The sequence below is a fragment of the Malaclemys terrapin genome, chromosome 16 (genome assembly GCF_027887155.1).
Source record: "Malaclemys terrapin pileata isolate rMalTer1 chromosome 16, rMalTer1.hap1, whole genome shotgun sequence".
In the NCBI taxonomy this organism is placed as follows: Eukaryota; Metazoa; Chordata; order Testudines; family Emydidae; genus Malaclemys; species Malaclemys terrapin.
Genome location: NC_071520.1, coordinates 28943553 through 28959025, shown reverse-complemented (window position 1 = coordinate 28959025; position 15473 = coordinate 28943553). Strand labels below are relative to the sequence as shown.

The following is a 15473-nucleotide window of genomic DNA, read 5'->3' as shown; positions in this document are numbered from 1 at the left end:
GGGGAACAAAGAGCAAATCATGGAAGGCTCCTGTTGTGCCCTGCACAGGAGCACAGCGGCAGACAGACTGCGGCTGCAGGGAGGCGGAGGAGGGACTGCTGCGCTGCGTTGACAATCCTCAGCACGGAGCGCTCCCAGAGCTACTCAGGATGCCGCTCCCGGCAGCTGAGGAGGCTGTGGGAGAATTCAGAGGGAATCCTCCCCAGATGCGCAGCAATCCGCTCCGCCTTCCCCCAACACTGCATTGTGGGATACATACCCACAGTGCATTGCTCACACTGGCGATGATGGTGCCCCCAACGTGGCCGTGATCTGCCGACAGAGGGAGCAAGTGCGAACACCCTTTGGCGATTTTTGTTTTGTCAACTTTCGGGTGTCGACATCTGCCTTTACCTGGCTCTGTATGGAGCGACTGTCTACAGATTTCCTTCCGGTCAGCCTGGAGACGCTTTCTCTGGCTGCCAACTTAGGGCTATGCTGTCAGCTCTCCAGCTTGTCCTTTTTTTCTCTTTTCCAACTACACATGCGGGCTTCGATGCTAGATGCCAGCCTGGCATTTTCGCTCTGTTTTTAGTCTATAGGGAGGTGTTACTTTTGCTTTCACGCTGCCTTCTCCTGGCTGCCCCTCTTCGAATTCGTTGCTCCGGCAGTTTGTTCTGAGCAGCATCTGCTCATGGCAGCAGAACTGATCTGCACTAGGCAAGGCTGCTCTTGGACTTGGCCCGTTGTGTCCATAACGAAGGGCAGAACGCTCCCGTGGGAGAAAGGGATTGTTCTGTTTGCATCGCCACCCGAGGAGCAGGGTGCTTGCCCCAACGCTGGCAAAACTGGGGAGATTCTGGGTCTGGGTCCCACTAAGGTAACGCCTCCTTGAACTTCACCAGATGGTTTGTGTTTGCACAGGAAAACTCAAGGGGCCTGTCTTTGGGGGCTTTTAACCTGCTCTGTGTGTGTGTGTGTGTGTGTGTGTGTGTGTGTGTGTGTGTGTGTGTGTGTGTGTGTGAATTTTTCTCCCAGTCCCATGCCTTTGCCCCTTGCACATGGAATATCCTGACCAATCCCTCCCTTTTTTTCTCATTCAGAGCCTTCCTAAAGCGCCACTTATTTTGTGTCTCCCGCAAGAGGCATAAATATAGCAATAACATTGTGATTTCCCCAGGTTTCTATAGGCAAGGGAGCGCACGCCTGTAACCCTGGCCCGTTGCTCCCTGCTTTCCCCCGGTTGCTGCATCCCCTCCTCTTCGCTGCTTTCGTCACCGATGGGATTGTCATCTCTTTGGTCAGGAAACCATGTCACGTCTGTGGATTTGCTCTGGGAAGCACCTAGCCCGTTTTGGGGGCAATATCGTCCATGCCTGACAGCTGCCTTTGAGCTGTCTTGGTGGGTGACATCTCTGTGTCCCTGGGCTCGAGTCTGTGTGTGTGTCGAGCTGCTCTGCGAAACACATGCCAGCACACTGCAGAATATCAACAAAACTCTCGTTTAATAGGCGTTAACCTGAGGATTGCTCTGACAGAGGTTGGCAGCCCCGGGACTGCCACAAACGAAGGAAAGGGAAACCAGATTGCTTTCTCTATCAGGACACAGGCGTCTGATCTCCTAGAAAACCTCAAATGATTGGCTAAAGAAAGAGTTAAAAACACGGTAGCTACTCCTTACAAAATACATTCAGAGATGAGACCCGGCCTGTAAGCTAAGGCTTCTGCTTGCACCTAGATGACTAAACAGCCAAAGAAAAGAGAAATCAGGAAGGAAAAAAAAACCCCAATGAAAGCAAACCCCGCAGCCCTGGTGTTGCTGTAATTTTCCATTTGGCTATGTCTTTTCCTCAGACATGTTAAAAAAATATATTTATTTAATTTTTTCCTCTTCTCAATGTAGTTTGCTTTGCTTTCCTGGAATATAGAGATATCTATAGAACTGTGCACTTATTTCTATCAAGATCAAGATAGAAGCCAACTGTCAAGTAACTAACTATAGAAAAAGGCTGAGTACAATATATGGCTTTTGCATCTACACCCAAAGGGGACTCGCAGCTGATGTTGGCGGGGTGGGGGAACTGGACTGCGGTGAAGCATTGATCCGGGAATGAACCGGCAGTTTAGAATTTGCTGTGGGACCACAGGCAGCTCCTAGGAACGTCGGCTTTGCAAAATGATCCCTTACTGAAATACACACAAATCCTTTGGGTTTTGACTCCTTTTTTTCGCAGCAAGAACTCAGAGGCTACAGAGTGTCTGTCACCGCCCCCTCTTGGTGTGGGCATGGGTGAGTGTCTGAGTGGGGGTGGAGGCGGGTTGCGGGGAGTGGTCCTGAATTGTTTCCAGCTGGAGTAATTCGTTCCTGATTTTAGCCATCTAAACAGCTCCGCCTTGGGATTCTCTCCCTAAACCCCTGCAGCCCTCGCCTCGTTCTCTTGTGCACAAGGGCAGGGTAACGGCCGATGGAAAACGGGGCAACATCCTTGTTGCAGAACAAATGACAGGTTGGAGGAGCAACAGCCAACTCCTTTCCGAGGTGGGTGTTCAGCCCTTCTCCGCAGAGCAGCAGGGTTGGGGAGGAGTGGGAGCGAAGGAGGGTCAAGCAGGCTGAGTAAGAACGGCTGCTCTTATCCCGTTGATGCCGAAAGCCTCCTTGTTGCCTCTCCAGAGACAAAGGGCTTTTTAAAAGGCTGCGAACGGCTAGAGTAGGAGCTACTCAGCTGCAAGATTTTCAGCGACCATTCAGCTAACTAAGGGCCGCGTCCCATCTGCTGTTGCTATGCTGTGGAGCCCGAGCCAGATGGGTACCTGATGCATGATAAGCGTAGATGGGCCCAATCCGGACACCGGGGCCTGAACCATCCCTCCCCCTTGAATTTCGAGGGAGTTTGGATTCAGAGCTAGATCCAGACTTGGACACACTTAACTGGAACCTCAAATCTGGGGACCCCCGACTCTGGTCGACATGAGGCTCAGATCCAAATTCAACAGCTCTCTAGCACTTGGTGCCCAGCCCCCAAACCATTCACTCATTTGTAATCCTCCAAAGGACGGTGACGTTACCCCGGCTTCATGGCTTACGCGCTTTGGAGGGCAGGGATGGAGGACCCAGCCCTCCACCTCTCCCTCTTGAGCATCGTTTTTTCCTCTCCTTTGTTCTGTTCCAATTTTCAGAGGCAACGAATGTCAAGTGAGCAAGCAGGGGGATATAATCAGCCTGACAGCTTCAGTGCTATGCGGCCCCTGCAACGACTTCCCGGCCCGTGGGTGATTGTCAGCACCAGGGGATGGGTCAGCTGTGAGCGCTTGAGGGAGACCTTGGCATGCCAGAGGAGAGAGCTGGCGTCTGCGAGGAGGGCAAATGGAAGCGGCTTCTGGTGACCTTGCACCGATGAAGCAGCAAATATTTGTCTAAAGATAATGGCCCTGTCTGGGATTCTGTGACAAGAATGTCGGCAGCCAGCACAGGAGCCTGTCCAGGCCCGGCTGCATCTGCTGCCAAAGCCAGTGATGGGAGAGATGATCAGCATCAGCCGGGACGTGCAAGGCCTTAGGCAGGAGCAGGTGGGGAGGACAATACAGCTGGGATGTAGGTGGGGGATGGGGCATGTTGGCTCGTCTTTAAGCCAGTGTAACTCCAGTGACTCCAGTGTTGTTCCTCAGATTTAGACTCATGTAACCGCATCCCTGATCCAACAAAGCGCTTAGGCATGTGCTTAACTTTGAGCACGGGAGTAGTGGAGTAGACCCAATGGGACTGTTCCTGTGTTTACAGTTAAGCAGGTGCCTGAAGTCCGTGGTTCTCAGCCTCTTCCATACTCCTCTCCCCCCCGATGCCCATCCCATTCGGTCAGGACTTCCCTCCTACTTAGTGATCTAAGAAAATCAAGGAGGTTGTGACCCCTGACACTCAGGGTTCACGACCCCCAGGTTAAGAAGCCATGCTTCAGCTAAATATGTGCTAAAGCGCCTTGCTGGGTCAGGGCCTGCGAGCTGAATTAGGCCCAGGAAATGCACAGTGAGTTTTACTGTTAATCTCCAGCACTAGCATTAGCCCCAAGCCCCAAGGAAGGTTATAAATAAAGAGTTACGTTATTAGGAATGAATGGATCACCGTAAATAACATCAGATCAAATTTTAAATGCCATGTCTCTGTTCAGCCCCGTTTCAGACTGGAAATCGGAGCCTGCTTCTCCTTCCCGCCATTTCTGAGCATTGTTCACCACTTTGTAAAGTCTGACAGAGAACGGAAAACGCACCCCACACGACAGGAGAGAGAAAACGGTAAAGACAGCAACGGTGAAGGTTTTCATGTCGCAAACGCCAATTCACAACGGCACAATCCCCAAAGAATTTAGACTCGTTGATGTGTTTGCCAAGGCATCTTCTCAGCAATGACTGGTGACCATTCTTTTTTCTCATGCAGGGAATTCATTAACAGCTAATAGCAGCAGATGGATAATTCAAAGAAAGCCACCCACTGGGTGGAACTAGGTACTGGCTGGGAAAACCAAGCCTTTCTGTTCTGGTTAGAGTCAGTTCCCCCGAGTGTCATCTTCATCATCTCGGATAATAGTCATCTGGGACCCCTGTGAGGTTTCTGAGTTTCAGAGCCATGTCCACAGTTTTAATGTAAGTGCTGATCGTTTTTCTCATCTCGGGTGTGTAGGGGTCATATTCCAGTTTCCTCAGCCCGGAGCGCTTAAAGTTTCCGTCTTTTTGGCCCTCGACACACAAGAGTCTGTCCTCAAACACCCTGGTGCCCAGGAGGCTCACCATCCTCTTCAGTTGGACAAAGAGATCTCGCTTCAGGTCCTCAAAGTGCACCACAAGGACGTTTTTGCCATACTTCAACCAGTCCAGGGTGTGAGTGGCCCACCAGGGGGCATAATTTTTGACGAACTCTGGCCATTCTGCAAGAAGCAAAGGAAATCCATTAACAACAGTATCAGTCACAGTATGTGTGAAGGCACTAGAAACAATGTAGGTCTCTTGTTTACCAATCTATCTATTAGTAATATCATTAATAATATGGCGGCACTTTGCAAGAGTAACAATTCCCCTATCAGAACAAAGAATTCAGCCCCTGACCCAATGAGATTACAAAGCAAAGGTCAAATCCTGATCTGTTGGATGTCAAAGAGACCTCTCAAGCAGGGCTGGACTGATGCATAGGCAAACTAAGCAGGTGCCTATGCCCCAAATTTGGGGGGAGAAGACCAAACCTGAGTGGCGCTGTGACCCCTGTGGTTGCCTAAGGCCCAGTGATGGGTCAATCCAGCCCAGCCCTCAAGCAAGGAAGGCATGCAGGACTTGGTCTAAGTGTCCAAACAGGAAGGGTGCAATTCATGTACGTGGGAGCTACGACATCAGGACTTCATTACAGGGTGAGGTCTTTAGGAAGTGTGGGGAAGCACTGGCACTCACATTGACTGGGTCTGGGAGCCTGTTCCAATCCTGGGGGCAGTGAGGAGGAGGTCCTGGAGCCAGCAGCGAGGGAAAGAATTGGAGGGGGCTGAGGCTTATGCCAAGGGGATGGGGCAGAAATATCTGAAAGGCTGGAGATAAACATATCAACGCGGTGTTATGGACTACACTGTGTCCTTGACCCTGACCCAGGCTGATGAAGGGACATATGGTCTTAGACCTGTGCACTGGGACGTTTCCCCCAGCCCTGTCTGAAATGCGTCGGCTTCTCTTCCCCAACAAGCATAAGGAGGAGGGACAAGTGTGAGAGAGGATCTGACAGGAAATGTAGGTATCAAATAACCTGGCTTGTTTTCTCCCTTCCTGCAGTCAGTTTGTGTTCCTTTCGTTTTCCCAGAAGGACACACAGAAGCTCCCCTGTACAGAAGGACAGACTCTCTGAAATGTTCCCTCCCTTCGAGCCTTAACGTGAGACCAGCAGTGGCGCCACGGTATGGCTTGCTCACTGTGTAAGCTTGGGCCAGTGACCTGCCTTCTCTGTGTCTCACAGCCCATTCTGCAAAAAGGGGCTATGAATCATACTGGTTATACTTGCCCAGCTCACTAGGGTGTAACAAGGCATAATTAATGACCACTCCGATGTGGGGCAAAACTCTGATCCATGCTATGGCTGAGATTTCCATACCCAATTCGCATTCATTTGAATGGCAATCGGGCATCCAAATCCTTATCCAGTTTGAAAATCTTGGCATATGCATATAGGAAAATCCTCCGTACCTGACCCCACTGTAAAATACAGTGAGATCTTCAACAAAAGGCAGGAGAAGTGTGCAAATTATGATGATGATGATGATGAAGGTGATATAAAATTTGCAGATGACACCGAGCTGGAAGGGGAGGGTGGGTTGAAAGCACCGTGGAGGGCAGGATTCAAATTTAAAATGACCGTGATGAATTGGAGAATTGATTTGAAAACAATAAGATGAAATTCAATGAAGATAAGTGCAAAGTGCTTCACTTAGGAAGGAAAAATCAAATGCAGAGCTACAAATTGGGGAATAATTAGCTAGGTGGTGGTACTGCTGAAAAGGATCTGGGGGTTATAGCGGATCACAAACTGAATATGAGGCAGCAGTGTGATGCAGTTGTGAAAAAGGCTAATGCCATTCTGGAGTGTATGAACAGGGGTGTCGTATGTAAGACACGGGAGGTCGTTCTCCTGCTCTACTCAGCATCAATGTTCCCTCTAATTTTTTACATCCATGTGCAGAATTAATTTTGTTATGTGCAACAATAGGGAGGTGATGGATGGGGGAAACTTAGCTCAGCACTGGTGAGACCTCAACTGGAGTTCTGTGTCCAATTCTGGGTGCCGCACTTTAGGAAAGATGTGGACAAACTGGAGAGAGTCCAGAGGAGAGCAACAAAAATGACCACAGGTTTAGAAACCCTGACCTGAGAGGAAAGGTTAAACAAACCAGGAATGTTGAGTCTTGAGAAAAGAAGACTGAGGGGGGACCTGATATGTCTCCCAATACATTAAGCGCTGTTATAAAGAGGAATGTGATCAGTTGTTCTCCATGTCCACTGAAGGTAGGACAAGTAGTAATGGGCTAAATCTGTAGCAAGGGAGATTTAGGTTAGATATTTGGGAAAACTCTAACTATAAGGGTAGTTAAGCTCTGGAATAAGCTTCCAAGGGAGGTTGTAGAATCCCCATTATGGGAGGTGTTTAAGAACAGGTTGAACAAACACCTGTCAGGGATAGTCTAGGTTTATTCAGTCCTGCCTCAGCGCAGATGGCTGAATTTGATGACTCTCCAGGTCTCTTCCAGCCCCACATTTCTATAATTTGGTGCGATTTTTACTGCTGTAAGAGCTGTAGTATTTTTAACGAGGGCGGGGGTGCTCTTTTGATCATGTCTCTGACAGCTCTGGACAGTCATGTTTCTAAACTTAACGGCCCTCCTTACAGAACTAAACTGATCCCACATTCCTACCCTGTCCAAATTGTGTTTTCTTGCTGTTAATGGCCTCGTGTTTTTCCAGGCATGGTTGAGTCACTCTCTGCAGCCCATCTGCTGAGGAGGAGTCTTTCCATACAGCATGCAAACTTCATGCATGTCATATGCATCACGTAACCTTGCTGACCTTGCCAGATCGATCTTTACCAAAATCTCCTAAAACTGGCTTTAAGTCTGAGACTTTTCTTCTGTATCCCAGTATCTTTCCCCCTTGTAGCTTCCCTCAACTCTGCTGAGATGCTGCTTGCTTCTAAAGTCAATGGGGCTGACTCACTTTCTGTACACAGAACTGGTATGATTTCCATGACAACAATGTCATGTGAGCTGGAAATCTCAGCTACTGAGGCAAGGTAATGCCTGCCTTCTTTTCACTTTTACTGTCAGTGGCAACCACTGCAAGTCTCCCCCCACCTCCGCCTTCCCCCCGGGCATTTAATCAGCCTAGACTCTGCATTTCTTCATGCTACTTGGGCTCTCTGAGTTTAATCAAGGTGGCTATTACCACCTGTCACTCCTGAAATTGAATACGAACAGTCTGTCTAATTACAGCACTGAGTTTTGAGGTTGACTTTATAGTTTCAATTTTTCCCTTGGACAACTGTAAATGAAAATGGGCCGTGTGTGTGTGTGTGTAGAGAGAGAGAGAGAGAGAGAGAGAGTTACCAAATGTGGTGTTTGCTGATCTTCAACACCAGGAGTAGTTCAGCAAAATGGCTCTGAAAGAAATGACAATGGGCCCTGTCGATAAAGTTCCACAAAGATGTTTGGCTGGTGATTGATAATATCCTCAGTGACTCAACTAGCCATCTGGTCCCTAGGCTGACTACACGTGCTCCCTCCTAAAAATCTTTCAATTATTCCCAAGGTCTCTTGCTAATTGATCCCCACATTAAAATCAGGTGATAAAAAGGATGATGAAACACCAATAATAAGCTATGATTCTGCTGAAACTGTAATACACATGTATCTTATGATGCATAAAAGCTCTGGGTATGTGCTCCTTCCTCTTGTCCTCCTTGAGGAACCAATGCCTGATTAATAGCTTAGCTGTATTTAATTCCCCAAAGAATCATTACAGACAGTATCTGTTTCATTAAACAGATACAGGACAATTCACCTTGTGTAATCATATCACATAAAACTTTGCTTTGGAACCACTCCAGGGATATCATAAAATTAATGTCATGGAACAAAATACTGATTTTAAAGAGCCTTCAGCCCAGGCTGGTGAAAAGCACGGCTGCAACCAGGAGGGAAAGAAAGGATCAGCAGCTGTACTCACAGCAGCAGCATCCAGGAGAAGCCAAGCAAGGTCTCGTCCCCCTCACATGCAGTAGCTCAGATCATTCCAATAGTGCCTTGCATGCCCACTGCGTTTGCTCAGCCAGGGAGCTGCCGGGCTTCCATTTTGGAAAGTTGCGTTAGTATTCTAGTCACAGCGATAAGCTCCCTTTAGACGGGTGGATATAGATTCCTCTGCCACTCACACCGTGAGCAGGGTCACTCCAGTTCCATGGTGCGGTGTGACCGAGGTCACAGGCTGGCCCATTCGATTCAATGGGCATAGAAGTCGCTTGCTGAGTGAGAGGTTCATAGATTGTAAAGCCAGAGAGGAGCACTGCAATCATCTAGTCTGACCTCCTGCATAACAGAGGCCATAGGACTTCCCTGAATTAATTCCTGTTCGAGCTAGAGTCGATCTTTTAGAAAACCACCCAATCTCGAAAAGAACCCACCTCAACCCTGGTAAATTGTACCAACCATTAATTACTCCCACCGTTAAAAACATGTGCACCTTATTTCCAGTCTGAATATGTCTAGCTTCGACTTCCAGCCATTGGATCTCATTATACCTTTGTCTGCTAGATTGACATGCCCATTATCAGATGTTTGTTCCCCATGTAGGAACCGATACAGTCTGCTCAAGTCACCCCTTACCCTTCTCAGTGTTCCAAGAGTGATTGAAAATCACCATTATGGTCCAGCAAGCCCTTCCAGACCATCGCAGGTTCTAGCCCACTCAGACATACCTCCACAGGTGCGGCCCAAACACCTTCTCAGGGCAGAGCAGGGCCTTGGTCAAATCCCATTGGTGGCAGAGGGGAATTTGTATGTCAAAGCTTGAAACAGCGGAGGGGCTTTCACAGAGATTTCGGCTGTACAAAACGTCACCTTGTATTGCTGTGAAATACAGATTCACCTAATTCAGAGCTAGGTGGAAAACCCCCCATTGTTGGCACGATGGCACTGATTCAGGAAAGCACTTAAGCTTACTTCACGCAGGTCCTGAAATGCCCTTCCTGAGCTGGGGCCTAAAATGCCCTCCCTGTTCGCACTCACAGCCTTTAGAACTGGATTGGCCCTGGGGAGTGAGCTCCTCTTTCAGCCATTGAGAGGGGTTCCCTCCTTGGGGCCGACGATGAACCACGTTGGCGAGGGAAGTTGCACTGACTGAGGCCTGCATCGTGGCTGTTTATGCAGTAGAGTGACACACAGAAAACAAGAGGAATCCAGTCACCAGGGTCTGTCTGCACTGACCAGTGCCTAGATAGAGCATAAAATGTTTGGCTAGAGCAGTGGATAGAGCATACAATGCTTGGAAATGATGCAGAGATCCTTATGAGAAAAGTAAAAACCAAGAAGATCCTGTTTCTATTGGTCATTTTCATATCCAGCCAGATAGGCCTTTCCATTGTTTGCTTTTAATGATAGGGAACAAGGTACCAGTTGCAGTTCCTGATCTGCCACTACATAGAGAGACACATGATTTGGATGCATAAATATAGTCCCATGGGGAAGGGTTAAATGTAGGCTTTCCTGGGGGCTGGCTCAGAGGGCAAATGCCAAGGAGGATGGTGTGCCCTTGGTACCCTGCTGGAGATTAAAGTCATGTCTGACATGAAATAAGTTGGGTGTCCTTAACTCACTGGCAAGAGAAAGGCCAATAGCTCGGTCAGGAAAGAAAAACAACCAATGCCCTGTGTGTGGCCAAAATGACAGTCATTGCTGAGGAAAGGCCATGGATTAAGCTAGCAAAGAAAATTTAATCATCTCTCTCTTGCCACGAAGAGTCGCTCCCTCTTCCTTAGGCCCGGAGGTCACGGCTGTGGGAAGAATGAGCAATGCTACAGCTGTGTGTGCCGCACAGGAGGCTGTGTTGATAAGGGACTCCCTCATGCCTTCGGGACTTACGGGGAAATAATGAAATGCCAGCTCGGCCTTTTGTTTTAATCTTTGGCTCTGTAGCATTCCAGACAAAAGGCCTCTTAGAAGGGTGAGCGGTGTCTTCCTCCACCTTTCATCTTAGGGACTTATCTGGCCCCCTTCACTGCAGTATCTGAGTGCCTCATAATCGTTACTGTATTTATTGCACAAGAGCCCTGTGAGGCAGAGCCAGGCTTTTTGACCCATTGCACAGAGGGGGACCTGAGGCACATACAGGCTAAGTGAGTTGCCCATGGTTACATAGGCAGTGTTGCCCAGTGGATAGCAGACTGGACTAGGACCCATGAGCCCTGGGTTCTATTCCTGGTTCTGCCATTGCCCTGGTGGCAAGTCACGTCTCCTCTCTATGCCTCAGTTTTCCCATCCCTAGAATGGGGATAATCGGATTGACCCTCCCTTGTACTGCACTTTGATGAAAAGTGCTCCATAAGAGCAAGGTATTATTGTTATTCGTCTATCGCAGAGCAGGGACTTGCACCAAGGTTCAAAGGTTGTTATCCTCAAGGAGCTGGCCCACATTCAAGATAACAGCCCTACCTCTCCTACCAACATATGGAGTTACTCCTTTCATGTGGTAGAGGCTTGTGCTTTGATGGTTGACCAGAGTGGTGGGCCCCGCAAGGGGAAACGGGCTTCAGCCCCACCTGTGACAAGAGCCACTCACCTCCCCAGGTGGGGAAAATGGAGGTGGTGTGACCTGTAGGTCATGTGAAAATCAGGCTTGGGGTATATAAAAGAGAGGCCTGTGTAGGGAATTCCCAGTCAAAAAGGGACCCTGGTGGCTCCAGTCAGCACCGCTGACCAGGCCGTTAAAAGTCCGGTCGGTGGCGCAGCAAGGCTAAGGCAGGCTCCCTCCCTGCCATGGCCCCACACGGCTCCCAGAAGAAGCGGCATGTCCCCCCTCTGGCTCCTCCATGCAGGGGCAGCCAGGAGCTCTGCATACTGCTTGAGGTAAGCGCCACTTGGAGCCTGCACCCCGACCCACTCCCATGGCGCAACCCCCTTCCCCAGCCCTGGTCCCCTCCCGTCCTCTGAACCCCTCAGTCCCAGCCTGGAGCACCCTCCTACACCCCAAATCCCTCATCCCCAGTCCTACCCCAGAGCCCACACCCCCAGCTGGAGTCCTCACCCGTCCCACACCCCAACCCCCTGCCCCAGCTCTGATCCCCCTCCTGCTATCCGAACCCCTTGGTCCCAGCCTGGAGCACCCTCCTACACCCCAAATCCCTCATCCCCAGAGTCTGCACCCCCAGCCAGAGCCCTCACACCGCCCCCCGCACCCCAACCCACAGCCCTCAGCCGCAGCTCCCTCCTGAGTGGTCAGCTGTATAATTTATGGGGACCTAATGGTACCAAGCAGGAGATCGGGGATGAGGGAGGGAGTTTTCACCACTCTCATTCCATTGCTGGAGAGGGAGAGTGGGCTGGAATGTGAGCTGCCAAGTGAGAACTGGACCACAAAAGCGCACGGCCGCAAACACGCCTACAGCTGACCTTGGCCGATTCTGCAGTTAGAATAGTTTGGAGAACTAGCTGGTATATTTCTCGCCAGCCTTTCCCCCTCAACCCTGAGGGGGAAAAAATCACATGTAGTAAAAAAGAAAAATTTGCGCTAGTGCCCTGACTCCAATTCCCTCTCCGCCTCTCTCCTTTCCACTGCAGCAATCCTGAGCAGAGATTAATAGAACACACATGAATGCCAATTGCAATGAAAGCAGCCTTTCTTCGCTGCACTGTTTCATAGTTATTGACAGAACCATAACTCTGCAATATTAGGTCCTGGGTTTCTAAACCTGCTAGGGCACTAAGACATATTTCCCATTTTTACTGGGCTCACTTGTAGTCTGGCACTTGCAATCAGCAGTGGGACTGCTTGGCTAGTCCCTCATTGAATGGGGAATGCTTTGGGACAGGTATCCAGGAGTGGGCAGAGTTGAGTGAATGATTTCCAATAGATAATTCCAAGGACATATTTTGTCTTCTTTTCAGTTTGCACCCTTGTTAAATTGCTTCTCTATTCAGATTTATCAGTGAATTTCTGCAGAGAATAATTTTTGCTCTGCAGGTTATTTGTTAAGAGTTTACTGCAAATATTCAGAATGGGCAGAGGCCACTTATTTCCCACGTCAGCCCTCAAACAAGGGCTTAAGTAATGCCGAGGCACTGTGTGCTGCCCCCTCTGCAGACGGACATAGCGCATCTGGTTTGCACTGTGTGGACTATTCACTATGAATTCTGCTTTTGTCCTCTGCTGGGATGAGTCAGGTAACTAAGCAACACAGCGCTAGTCACAAATTCCACAAACAGGACAGTCCAGTAGGAAATGTTGCTCTTCGTGAGTATTCCTGCTGGTGAAGATGAAGTGCTTGAACTTTCCTGGAAAGTGAACTTGAAAGGTTTGCAGTGCTATAGAGTCACAGATTTCCAGGCCAGAAGAGATCACTGTGATCACCTAGTCTGACTTCCTGCATAACACAGGCGAAAGGTTTCGCCCTCTATTTCCTGCATCGGACCCACATCTTGTCATTGATCCGTTGCGTACTCTTTAGAAAGCCATCCGTTCTTGATGTAAAGACATCGAGTGATGATGGGGACTTCACCACATCCCTTGGCAAGTTGTTCCACCAGTTAATTACCCTCGCTGTTAAAAATATGTCTTATTTAGAGCACATGGTGGTATATTTTGACTTAAATCCAAATAGAAATTAGTTTTTGCGTTGGAGAGAATATTTGTGGACAGATTTTTCCCACCTTCTCCTCAGCTTTGTGTGTTGATTGTTCTAACACCTCAGATAAGCTTCTCTGAGGTTTCCTCTCTCCACATTCTCTGTGCAGCATAATTATTGCTACTACGATCGGCAGGGCCGGCTCCAGGCACCAGTTTACCAAGCAGGTGCTTGGGGTGGCCACTTCAGAGAGGGGCGGCACGTCCAGCTGTTCGGCGGCAATTTGGCGGATGGTCCCTCACTCCTGCTTGGAGTGAAGGCCCTCCCGCCGAATTGCCACCGCGATTGCGGCTTTTTTGTTTGTTTGTTTGTTTTTTGTTTGGCTGCTTGGGGCGGCCAAAACCCTGGAGCCAGCCCTGACGATCGGTGAAGCATGCCAAGCGCTCTACCCAACTGGCACAAACTTACACAGAGAAATATCTGGAGCTGTTGGCTATCCCAGACAAGTATGTTAAAGGAAAAGGTTTCAGGTGTGGGTACAGTGGGGGGAGGCATGAAAATATGCACATGCTCACTGGACCTGAAAACCTGCCCACGTGTGCATAGTGAAACCTGCAAATGACCCCATTGGTGCAGATCGGGGAATGGCCTGCCTGGCCACCTATCGACATTTGCCCTTCCCTGAGCTACAAAAACTGAGCAGGGCTTTGCGGGAATTTTGTCCCCTGAACATCAACAGTAGATGGAGACATGGACAACTGCCTTTGACCTGTATCCTTTTTAAGGAGCCATCAAGTATTGATTGATGTGATTCTGATCTCACTTGCATGGATGTAAGTCCAAGAGAACCCCAGTGATTTCAGTGGAGTAGCTCTGGATAATTGAAAATAAAATCCAGCCTGTTATCTCTGACAGTCATTTGAAGGAGATCAGCAGATGGGGCTGCCTGGATGGATATCCAAAAAACCTACCACTCGCTGTTCCAGACAGCACTGTTGTCAGCACTCTCAGCACAGGGACACATACTCCAAAGAAAGACTCAGCACCCTCTCCTGCCTGTATTCCCTCAGCCTTCACATCAGTCCTAGGGAGGGGCCTAAACTGCTCAAATGTAACCCCAGAGGTGAGCACAAGATGGGCTGTTATTTTAGAAGATCTGCTGTAGTTCAAACAGGCATTAATGCTGGGAAGCTCTATGGCCTCTGTCATGCAGGTCAGGCTAGATGATCAATATGGTCTTTTCTGAACCTATGAACTGCCCCAGACTGAGGGCTAGATAGTGACTTGGTTCATGTGCCCGCAGTGAGGGATATGGCAGAGCACAACCCCCCCTTACACACCCTCATGGGCTACCCAGACCTTGCTTCCAAGACACACAAACCCCAGCTACTCCCCACTGGCACAAATGGGTGAGGAGTGGGCGGAGACAAGGCTCCACTCCTTCCACCTCCCGGGCACAGATGAGCTGGTGTGAAACGGTGTTGTGATTTGTTACTGGCCTAAGTCAACAGCAAATCGCTGCTGCCCCAGAGCCAATGGGGAAGCAATTCCTCCTGGGACGTTGCCCCTGATGCACCACCTTGTGCTCAGAGCTGTGTTGAAAAAGGCAGAATCTTTCCCCAAGTTTGGATTGCAGTCAGCACTGGGGTTTTGCTCCGGGCATGTCTCTGGTATTGGTGGCATTGCAAAGAGGAGAGAGAGAGAGCGAGAGAGCATTTCAGTGCACGTGGCAATAATGAAATCCAGGCACATACCAACAACACAAGAAGAGATCCCCTTAAATAAACTCTGAATTAAGGGTAGCAGATGTTCAATCAAGCTAAATATTTTAACTCTTTCCAATGAAGTCAATTTCACAACAGCAATTTGTAAATTGCTGTAATTAACAAGCATCCACAATATGTGTCTGTGTGTGGCTGGGAAAGGTGCTTCCTCTGGAGCAGCAGGGTGTGCAGAATTAAAAGGCTGCGACTGATTTGTCTAGAGGGGAGGATTCTCTCCTGCTGGGGCTCCTACATGAAATGTCCGGTCACTCAGAGGGAAAGATCATCAAGTCGGAAGACGTGTCAGGGCCAGGTATTTTATGGCCTCATCCTGAAGCAATGCTCTGATAATAGTGATTTCTGCTAGGAGGCCAGGCCCCTTTCTG

At 49.2% G+C, this 15473-nt stretch overlaps 1 protein-coding gene across 3 annotated transcripts in view; it reads right to left on the bottom strand.

Annotated features, from left to right (window-relative positions):
• Positions 1 to 1467: 1467 nt before the first annotated feature.
• Positions 1468 to 15473, bottom strand: part of WSCD2 (WSC domain containing 2) — a 138393-nt gene continuing 124387 nt past the window's right edge. For all 3 annotated transcript variants that reach the window (XM_054006898.1, XM_054006899.1, XM_054006900.1), the window contains exon 9: positions 1468 to 4895. In XM_054006898.1, the coding sequence (XP_053862873.1) occupies positions 4543 to 4895 (353 nt within the window). In that variant the 3' untranslated portion in view covers positions 1468 to 4542. The remainder of the gene's footprint in view (positions 4896 to 15473) is intronic.